This window comes from Malus domestica, chromosome 13, assembly GCF_042453785.1.
Source record: "Malus domestica chromosome 13, GDT2T_hap1".
Classification (NCBI taxonomy): domain Eukaryota; kingdom Viridiplantae; phylum Streptophyta; class Magnoliopsida; order Rosales; family Rosaceae; genus Malus; species Malus domestica.
Window position 1 is genome coordinate 6,889,914 of NC_091673.1, and position 11,519 is coordinate 6,901,432.

The window sequence follows — 11,519 nt, forward strand, 5'->3', positions numbered from 1 at the left end:
AGGTGCATTATATATATTTTCCAACATTGTTAGGTGCATTATATATATTTTCCAACATTGTGTAAGCCAACTAATATGCACAATAGACCCACATTCCATCCCTTGTAAACAATTGTTAACGTTGGATCAAATTTGGATTATTCTACCAACCAATTGCTATAGACTCGAAAGAATCATGCATCGTCTTTAATCTCCTAGAAGTTTAGAGTAAAGTGATTTGGAAACCAAATAAGATGCGTATGATCATCACATTTCAGTTGATATATATTTACTAAAACAATCTCTGTCAAAGTAAGCGCTTGGATTATGAAATAGTAATGGCAAATCCAAAAGATATGCATCATTTGACAAGTGACAACTTGATTAAAAGGTCATGAATTCCTTATCTGATCGACCTCTATCTCTTCTTTTTGGATAACTTCTCTCAACACTAAATAATAATAAACTAAAAGTCCTCTAATCCTTTGTCATTGTGTAAAAGATGAACATGTCAAGGGGTCCTACTTTAGCCATGATCGACCAAATCCTATCTCGCAGCCCTTTATACCCTCTATCCTATTTGTCTCCAAATTATAATCAATAGTAAAGGCTTTATACTTGGCTCTATACCTAAAAAAAGTCACCCTTCTTTTGTCTTTGCAGAATTTAATATGCATGCATAAACTTTTCTGGTTGTGATTGTAATATGAAAAGTTTTGCATAGGTGTGGTTTACAAATAAATGACCTTAAATGTGAGAGCCAAATGGTGGGTTTCATATTGACTTCTTCCACATTCCAATCTTTTGGTATCTAAAGTCCAAATGAAGACTATTATTAAGCACCATTAACTGATATATGCTGAGAGTATAAATTTCATATCAGGAAAATTGACTTTTGCATGTACTTATAAGATGTTAATAATTTCTCATATTTTTATTTATGATGAAACTTCAATTTTCTTCAAAGTTGTTTTGTTGCCTAAACAACATCGTACGCGGATGAACCGTGTCTAAGCATCAATGCGCACACTTTAAAAACAATGTGTATTGATGAGATTCCTAGTGGTGCAAGTAGTCTTGTAATAATTATTTTGCATAACATTTCGAATGCTGAGGATATCCACCTTTATCTCCTTATCCTGTAAAAGAGAATCATACACTTTGCTTGGTTTATTCACATATATGCATCATACATAAGCCACTAGAATATAAATATATAATATAAGTAGGTCCCAATTCCCAAATACATAGTGGAGGACATAAAAAGCCCTAGAAACTAGGGTTGGAAAAAAATCCCAAAAATCCCAAACCAAACCGAAAAAATCCCGATCCCAAACCAAAATTCCCGAAATTTTCGGTATGTTATCCCGAACCAAACCGATATTTTCGGTACGGGAATCAGTTTTGCATCTTCATTTTTTCGGTATTCCCATACCGAACCGAAAATAAATATTATATATATATATATTTTTTTTAATTATAAAAGAATTATTTGAACCGTTGATTGTTTTGGATTTAATCTATGCCATTGGTTTGTTTTTAGGTCAGTATGCTGCATACGGCATACCATTTCACTTTCACAATCCACTTCACTTCAGTTCACTTCCCTTCCATTTCTATCGAATAGCCGAGCGGCCGAGACCTCCTCATCTCATCTCTGATCTCTCCATTACCGAGCTGGCGAGCCCTCAACTCATTTCTCTCTCTCTCTCTCTCTCTCTCTCTGTGTAACGAATTCCGGCTAGCCACCGGCCACCGCCACATCTGACTCTCCAGCCTTCCTTCACCACACAGCCACCTGTACGCCACCTTTCTCTGTCGCGACGATCTCTCTTTGGGGAACTCTCCATCCAGCACTGAGTTCGAATCTCTGTCATCCCAAATTAGGTAATTAATTTAATTTAGTGTTTTGAAATCTAATTTCTGTCTTCCTTTTGAAATTTAACTTAGGGTTTGGAATTAATTTTGTGTATTATTCCCCCATTTTTTCTTCAGTTTTTCTGTATTATTCAGCGGAAGATTCAATTTCCAACTGGGTTCTTGAATTCGTGAGCTTTTTATCAAAAGGTACGTTTTTGTTCGATAAAGGTCACTATTTGAGTATGTGAGTTCGAATTTACAGCATTTGGGAGTTCGAATCATTGTGTATTGCCATTTGGGTATCTGTATGTGGGTGTGAATCTGTATGTGGTGTGGCCCTGTGGGTGTGAATCTGAACGGATTGATTTCAGTGCATAAATTTTCAATTTTGTTATCACATTTCTGAACTATCAAAGGTTAACTCAATAGTTGTAAGCACCAAAGGGAAAAATGGTTAAGTGAACATTGTTCGCTCAGTCTTTCCGTCAAACACCTCGGGTTCAATTTCATTTTATGGAATGCAGAATAACAGACTTGAAGTTTAGATTGAATTGCTCTGATTAGTTAAGCAAAGCACAAATATGCCCAATCATCTGCATTTTTTTCATTTTTTAATTGTTATTGCAACCTTTACTAGTTCACATCTAACTGGGTTCTTGTCATTACTAGTTCACATCTAACTGGGTTCCTTTCATTACTAGTTCACATCTAACTGGGATCTTTTCATTCTTACATGCCTAATTTTTATTTTTAGTTTTTTAAACAATATCTGGGAACTTCTCTTACTTTTAAGTTTAACTGATTGCAGTGCTATGTGGGTATTAGAAAACGAAGACTAGGTTTCTCTGTGATCATCTGTGTAGCGTGTTTTATGTTTATTTTTAGTCTACACTGGTTCTTGGGAAATTCTGCAGAGAACTATTTGTTTCGTGAGCAATCATCCCTGTAATAACTAGTTTTTAGTAAAATGCGTGCTTACATTTGCTAAATTTTGGACCTGATGCACCGATGTTTTGTTTTTTAGCCTTATCAAACATTGTTTTGTTGCGGGCAGAGATAGCCAGACAAGAAGCAAGGGACCGAAGAGGCCAACAATCTTCATAAACTTTAAGCTTTGCTTTTTTTGCTTTTGATTTGTAACTTAATTATTTTGAAACTTTGTCTCATAACTAATTTTTTTTGCTTTTGGGTTTGTTACTTTATTTATTTTAAAACCTTGGCTTGTAACTAATTTTTTTTTGCTTTTGGATTTGTCACTTAATTTATTTTTATTGCATGCATGTGTAGTAGAAATTGAATAGGCAGATTAAGGATGCTATTGTGCACAGATTTCAGATTGGCAGATTGCATTCAGATTTGTGTAGATTCAAATTTTAGTGTAACAACAAATTGGGCAGATTGGCAGCCTGCCCAAAAGCCCAAATTTTCAATATAAAAGGTTGAATTTTAGCCCAAAAGCATAATATGTTAAATTTAGTCCAAAAGCTCAAAACTATTTCGGGATTCCCGATTTATCCCAAAATCCCAAAAATATTTTGGTATCCCCGAAAATTGGGATTCCCGAAAAATTGATTTGGGATCGGTATTGAAATTGGGATTCCCGAAAATTTTGATTTGGAAATCGGGACAAGTGTTTTGGTTCGGTATCCCATACCGAACCACCCCTACTAGAAACGCAACTCCTTGCAATTCCATTTTTGCATCTCATACAGTCCTTCTGGTGGGAAGGTGTGGATGATTCAGCAACATCCTAGTGGAGAACAATAAGCATTTTCCTGTTCTTTTGTGACGTTCTTTTTACCTTTTCCTTATTCCGTTAGTTACACACTTTTTATTTGCCTTTTGTGGTATATATTTGGGATCGGATATTCATATAAACAAAATTGAAAAATCCTGACCTTGCAAAGTCTATTTTTACGCCTGGCAAAGGAACCATGCACACAGGACACTTGTAAATGGATGCTGACGCCTCGTTGTCCAACCCTAACAAGTCACCATCCAACTTGGAGTGTTAAGATGTCTAGTGAGTTGTCGTTTTGAAATGAGGATTCTCTAATCAAGTCTTTTCATCGTATATCGTGCAATTAATTTTCATCCGATACTATTCATATTCAATCTTAAATAATAAAAATTACAATAATTTTTTATCACATGATATACGATAAACGAATGTGATTAGAAAATCTCCAAATCCTCCCTCGTCGTTTTGTATCAATTTCCTAAGCGTGAGTCACTCGCGTCATCTCCAAAGCTCGAAGGTGATGAGAGTATTAAACGCTCCTCGATGGAAAATTTATGCTTCAGTAAACAGTAAATTAGGCAAGAACGTGACTGATGAAATGATTAGAGCAGATATACAGTGGAAACTTTATTGTGTGTGATACATATGTACCTAAAAATTTGGTAAGTGAGGTCTCCATACATGCATGATGAATGATGATCACCTTACACAATTTTGTGCCGGCATATTGAAATAGGATAGGACCCATATTGGACCCTACTTTCCAACTTACTATTAAAATTTATTCACATGAGTAGAGTTTTTAACATACAAACTGTTGATACCATACGAATTTCACAAGATCAATTAAAACATAAAAATGGATAAATAAGAAGTTTTTTGTGCCAGTTTTGATCTTTAGTGGTGCATTTGGATGAGGGTAAAAGTTTAGCAAAAGTTAGACCACATTTAGGAGGAATACCCTAAACACTTGATTGACTGAAAACGACTAGAAGCAACACATTAGTACTGCATTTGTAGTGTTTAATTTAATAGTAGCTTTTCTAGTTTAAGTAGTTCATTGCTAGTCTTCGTGTAATACATATTTAAAAGGCATTGAGTTAAAGTTCTTTAGTATTTATAAATTTCTCTTCTAAGCATAGTATAAGTATTTTTGTTTACAACTTATAGTAGACGTGTTTTTTTTCTTTCTAATTTACTGATATTCCCGTAGCCAAACAATTTAAACTTTTCGAGTTTGAGATCCATGACAATTTAGTTCATGTCATTCAAGTATTGCAAAAAGAACATTAAAGTTACCAATCAGTACAATATTGGCTCACAATTAATCTAAACCGTCAAGTACTTAATCCTTGTTTTAGTAAGATGTAACAAACTTAGACTTTCTTTTTCTTACATATATCTTTTTCTTACATATATACACGTGAGTTGTTGCATGTTACATGAACAACAAATAAGTGTTTCTTTTATAAATTGAAAAAAAAAAAAAAACCCATACCTTCTACACATATGGTATGGAGATGAAAAGTACTTCAATATATAGTACTGTGCATGCAAAAATAAATAATTAAATCTATCAAATTTCCTCTCAGCCTGCCGTGCATATGTGCCACGTACCCAGTCTGGTAGTATGGAGTGAATTCGATATTGTTCCATTCCTACCGTGGCAGATGGTGAATGGATTGGCTGCATGCACCGTGGAGGGTTTTGGCACGCTCCAAAGATGTGGAATTGGTAACAGTAATGGGTGGGGGCTGCCGGCTGGGACGTCGATAATTGGGTCCCGGTGGACCTTGGGCTTTAGGTCTTGAAGCTTTGGGACTTTCATATAATTTCTGAGCTCAGTGGGGGACCAGATGGTTCAGTGAATGTGTGGATGGTCCTCCTCTCCCAATTGGACTTTTGAACATTTTGATTCTTTGAAGGTTGAGCATGGTGAATCACTGAATTGAGAGCATTGAACGGATACAAAGTTCACAGAGAAGAATATGTGAAGGTTGAAATTCAAGTCTCCATTATAAAGTATATTACCAAAAAGATTTATTCTTTATTCTTTTTATTTATTAGACTCGAATCCATGTATTTTTATTAGGGTTAGTAGTTTTATGCTAGTTCATCCAAATCTAGAAGGGTTGCCTCCTCCTAATTAGACTCCTCTTCCACCAACCTATATAATGAATATATATGCTTGACTAATTTCTTGTTAAATGGTTGATTAGATTTTGAGAAGTTGGTGTACAAATGGACCAAGATTCCAAGGGTCACGTGGGGAGAGATTCTTAGGTGCTCATAGTTGATCATGTACAACTATGGATCTTAATTATGTAACGAGAGATAAACACATGGTTGCATACAACTAATGATATGTTATCCCAAATTAGAGAGGATGCAAAAAATCAACCAGACTAGTTTTTGTTACATGAGTAGTGTATAACGATGTTGAGTCTCTTCATCCTAAACCCTAAACTCTATACAAATGAAGTTCTGCTTGATTGTTTGCATTTAGAGAATCAATCTATATGATCTTTTGGTATGCATCGTAAGTTCAAAAGAAAAAAAAAAAAACAGTGTAGATATCTTGTGAGCGGTCCGCGGGAAATCATGATTTCGTCGTGGCCTACAAAATATTAGTTTTAGGTTGAACACTCTAATTTTGATACCATCTTCTATACAATGAAACAGCGTTGGGAGTATATGCAAGTTGAGGTCGGCACGGAATCTAGTTTCGTAGAGAAAACTACATCTTTGAAGTTCGAAGTTGGAAAAAGGAGTCGAAAAAGTGTTCGATGATAATGGCATAAGCCGTAAAGGGTTGAAAACCGTCCAATATCTAGGAAGCTCTATAATGATTGGAATTCCCGACCTTTTTTTAACCCAAGAGACCGACCTAATTATCCAATATTGTTTTTAAATCACTTATTTATTTATTTATAATTTATCTAAATTATGGAGAAGGAGAATCGAACATGAGACATCCGGTGCAAGAGACTACATTCTGAATAAATTGAGCTACAAATCAATTGCAACTAATTGTCCAATATACAATATACTTGGTATGTCACAATACTAAGTACTGTGTGAGTACGTGTAAAATTATATTGTACTTAACCACGTAATACTACAATATAGGAGCAATTTTTTCGCGATTTAAAAAAAAAAAGGTCTGGTATTTGACCCTCATAGATATGAGTACGAAACTAAACACTTAAACTCACTTGGAGTATGGCTTGGCCCAAAAATCTTTACCTTTATAAAGAAACTATCGTTATGTCAAGGAAAGAAATTATTTAATGTTGGGTCTCATTCCCGCCCTGCATAATTGGGGAGCTATTGGGCTGGAGCATTTCATCTTGGGCTTAATAGAAATTTAGGCTGTACTACTTCAATGAGTGCTTCTTTAGTGTACATGCCAAAATACACATGTTTAGCCGGGGCGGGAAGTTGTGTTGCTGATCAGATGGCGAACTGGAGTTTCAATTGTGATTTGGCAAACCTTGTTTTCCATGGTCCTTCTTCTTGGATTACATCTGCTCTTATGGATGATGTGCTTGGTATTTGTAAAATGAGATATGATGGTTCAGATGATTTGAGTTAGGTTAGAGTTTTTGACCTTTTGGTTTTATCAAAATAAAAAATAAAAAAATACAAATGTTATTTACACATTTCTTTTTTCATCTGTTGGATCAATCTCAATGGTTGTAATTAAATCAAAGTTATATCACAACGGGTTCAATGAACCACCAGAAAAATTGTAACCCAACAACTTTCAACTCTCTCCATGGTTCTCTCCTCTCTGATGTCTTTCTCCTCCACTCCTCCACTCCTCCTCCTCCTCCTAAGACAGAAGAATATTACAACCCCATCAAAAACGTAAAATATTCGATTTTGGTTCGATCTGATTAGTTCTATGTGGTTTAGGCTTGAATCCATTTGATTTATTTTTTTGTTAGGCTTGCCTCATTATAACTCGAAGCTCAAGCCTAAAACTCCCTCCAACACAAATCAATGAACGAACTCAATGATGAACACCAAAAAAGAAGTGAATGACAACGTTGTGGGTGTGGATGAAGACTACCAGAGTGTGACAATAATCAGGGAGGTTGAGATCGCAAAGGAGATGAGGGAGACTGAGGCATGATTGCTTTCCGATACTGTTGTAAAACACTATCTGCAACTTATATAGAACGAGTTGATTATCACATAACGGTCTAATTTAATAACACAACTTCATATATTAAAAAACTTGCACATTTAATTATTTTATTGAAATAGAATGTCACAATAACGAAGAACACATTCTATATAATCATTCCTCACAAGTCACAATAAAAATCATCAGGATCATCTCTTTTGGATATGGTGCTTGAAATATTCTCTCTTTTTTCTCCTCCTTTTTTCGTAGTCTCAATTTTTCTGAATATTTGACCAATAGAATACATGAATGAATGGTGAGAAGTCCCTCAAGAAACACGCCCACCACTCGTTCCAATCGAACCAAGGAGCCGCCCAAATCCACTCCTACCTCCCTTTCTTTCCACCAAAAAAATTTAAAACAAAAAATAATAATCATATCCAAATAAAAAAAATGCACACTACCCAGTTGCATTCCTCTCCTCTCCCTCACCAAATTCCATGGCCATTGGCCAAGAATCTACCTGAATAATTCCCTCTGGATTCTCAACCCTCTTTCTTCCTCCTCCTCCACTCTCAGCCGCTGCCATCTCTCTCCACCTGAGACATGATTCCTTCTTACTGCCTATCTTCTGTAAGAACCACATCCAGACCAGAAGCATTCCTCCTCCACAATCCTCACCTCTACCTCCCAAAGCACCGCTCCATTTTCCTCCCAACAGAACCCCACTTTCCCAAGAAAGTCACAAACTTTCTCAGCTCCCAAACACCACTGCCCAAGTATTTTCTCCCCACTTTGAGGCTCAACAACTCCAAACTCTCACACCCTTTTGCCAGTTTATCCTCTTTCGCCGATGCCGAAGGCAAAAACGAAGAACAAAACCAAAATGTCAAAGCCGAACAACATCACGAAATCTCAGAAACAGGGGAGCAAACTGAGTCGCCGGGAATGGCGCAGGCCTTCCACATATCTTCCGGCACGGCCTCCGCCATTTCCATCTGCATAGCGTTTGCTGCTCTGAGCCTTCCGTTTTTCATGAAGTCTCTGGGGCAAGGGCTGACCTTGAAGACCAAGATGCTGTCTTATGCTACTCTGCTATTCGGGTTTTACATGGCGTGGAACATCGGAGCCAACGACGTGGCCAATGCCATGGGGACTTCGGTGGGTTCGGGAGCGCTGTCGCTGCGGCAGGCGGTGCTGACGGCGGCGGTGTTGGAATTCTCGGGGGCGTTTCTGATGGGGACTCATGTGACGAGCACAATGCAAAAGGGAATTCTTGTGGCAAATGTGTTTCAGGGGAAGGATACTCTGCTTTTTGCTGGTCTGCTTGGCTCTCTTGCTGCTGCTGGTACTTGGTTGCAGGTATATTTCTGTTAATCTTATGTTTTCATTTGCGTAAAAATGTGATCGGAGCTTTTCGTTAAAAGTTTATTGCATTATGTTTTATTGGAATTTCAACAAAATAATTTTTTAGAAATGCCTCCAAAGGATGAGAGATTTTCATTGTGATCGGTATACGGGACAATACATTACGTGTCATTATACAAATGGTGAGATATGTGTGTTAAAATGTTAATAAGTTAAAAAATAAAATTTCTCACAACTTCTACAAAAACACGTGATGTATTACTTATGCTCCGGTTACAATGAAAATTTTCTCCTCAACGATAGTGTTGCCTAAGTTTTCAATTTAGTTTTGAGCCTCTCTATACTTTCAATTAGTGTCAATCTCCCCCGACATTAGATTTGAATTACTACAAATGTATAAGTTTCCGATTCTTCTTAATTTTATGTCACAACTCGATTATCAGAATTTCCATATAATTATTTGTTCACTTAATAAAAGCATTTTGCGGACGTACATGCCCCTAAAATTTACTTGCATGCATTGCATTGGGATGAAAAACAATAGTTGAAAGAAATAAAATAAACATAACTACATAGTCGACTAATTCACATGTGCTATTGAGTTGAGAGAAAGAGAAGATGACTTAACATAACATTGTTACAAAATTGATAGTTAGCGGGACACTGGCGTGAAAATTTAGAAAGATGAAAACTAAATTGAAAGTTCAGAGGGCAAAATAAAAGTGGTTTACAACTTAGGGGAGTTAGCATGTTGGTGTCTTTATTGTTTTCAAAATTCCTTCTCTTCATTTCCCAACTTATGGGATTAAATACTAAAATTTCCATGAGACAAAAGGGGAGACGGTTACAAGAACCTTTGGTGGACTTGGTACTAATCTCATATCCTCTTGGGAGACATGAAATTCAAGGATATTCTTTTTAGCCTAGTTGTGTACGATTTATTATTCGTTTCATAAGTTTATGTGCTACGTTGCCATGTTCTGTTCTTTCTTCCATCCACGAGTAATTGTTTTCTGCTAGTCAGGTTGCATCATCTTATGGCTGGCCGGTCTCGACAACGCACTGTATAGTTGGATCCATGGTCGGATTCGGACTTGTCTATGGCGGCCCAGGTGCTGTCTTCTGGAGTTCGTTGGCGAGGGTGATTTCGTCGTGGGTGATCTCGCCGTTCATCGGAGCACTGGTGTCCTTTCTTGTGTACAAATTCATTCGTAGGGTATGTTCTACTTCTTTGGAGATGCAACTAAACCGACTCTGTGCACGACGTCTTGTTTTAATGAAAGATTGAGAAAACGTCACTTCTACTCAATTTTCTTCAACTTTGTTCTCTTCTATCGACGTGATTGAATGTTTTAGTGCTTAGAACTTGATTTTCTGCTTTAATTTGCGAATACAATGCTTAGTTCTTACTTCTTACAACCCTTATTTTTCTCTATTCCGTTCAGTATGTGTACAGCGCTCCAAATCCGGGACAAGCTGCGGCTGCAGCAGCACCAATTGCTGTACTAGTCGGCGTAACTGGAATCTCATTCGCAGTCTTTCCTCTTGGAAAAAGCTTGCCTTTGGCTCTCGCCAAGGCTCTAGCATGTGGAGTTGCAGGTGCGGTCCTCTTCTACAGACTAATCCATAGGCAGCTAGGTCATCTCCTCGTCAAGTCCATGTCATCGGAAGCGGAGCAAACGGAGGGTACCATCCAGCAAAAAAATATCGGGTTTCTCTCTGATATTGCAGGTCCAACCGGTACACAGTTGGAAATAGTATATGGAGTTTTCGGATACATGCAAGTCCTCTCAGCCTGCTTCATGGCATTTGCTCATGGCGGGAATGATGTCTCAAACGCAATAGGTCCTTTGGCTGGTGCATTATCTATTCTTCATGGCTGCGCTAGTGGTCCGGAGATTGTTATTCCGACTGATGTTCTGGCATGGGGAGGATTCGGAATTGTAGCAGGTCTCACAATGTGGGGGTACAGGGTGATAGCAACGATTGGGAAGAAGATTACAGAGCTGACACCAACGAGAGGATTTGCGGCTGAGTTTGCAGCAGCCTCGGTGGTTCTATTTGCTTCAAAGCTGGGACTGCCAATCTCCGCCACGCATACTCTGGTGGGCGCAGTCATGGGGGTGGGATTTGCAAGGGGGCTTAATAGAGTTAGAGCAGAAACCGTGAGGGAAATTGTGGCTTCTTGGGCTGTGACAATTCCTGCTGGTGCTTTCCTTTCAGTTTTATACACATGGATCTTTACCAAGCTTTTGTCTTATATTTTATGAGTCTACATTTGAAGATTGAAGTGATGAACATCTAATGTAAGTCATTAATTAAAAACAATCACTTCTTTTCCGAATTTGATTTGTCGAACTAATGATCCTGCTTGTTCTCAAAGCCTTTTTATTCTCAAATTTCTTTCATCGGGCGTTTCTTCTGTTTCAAGAATTATTA

General features: G+C 37.4%; 1 protein-coding gene across 1 annotated transcript; it reads left to right on the top strand.

Annotated features, from left to right (window-relative positions):
* The first annotated feature begins 7,912 nt into the window (after positions 1–7,912).
* LOC103452033 (inorganic phosphate transporter 2-1, chloroplastic) lies at positions 7,913–11,424 on the top strand. Its single transcript, XM_008391505.4, has 3 exons — positions 7,913–9,074; positions 10,105–10,296; positions 10,526–11,424. Exons 1-3 carry the CDS (start codon positions 8,319–8,321, stop codon positions 11,348–11,350), a joined length of 1,773 nt encoding a protein of 590 aa, XP_008389727.1. The 5' UTR covers positions 7,913–8,318; the 3' UTR covers positions 11,351–11,424.
* The last annotated feature ends 95 nt before the right edge of the window (positions 11,425–11,519 follow it).

Excerpts from the sequence above, each read along its gene's own strand:
- LOC103452033 (XM_008391505.4), top strand. The coding sequence starts at position 8,319 with ATGATTCCTTCTTACTGCCTATCTTCTGTAAGAACCACATCCAGACCA. Across the intron at positions 9,075-10,104 it reads CTGCTGGTACTTGGTTGCAG|GTTGCATCATCTTATGGCTG; the intron begins GTATATTTCTGT and ends TCTGCTAGTCAG. Across the intron at positions 10,297-10,525 it reads TGTACAAATTCATTCGTAGG|TATGTGTACAGCGCTCCAAA; the intron begins GTATGTTCTACT and ends TATTCCGTTCAG.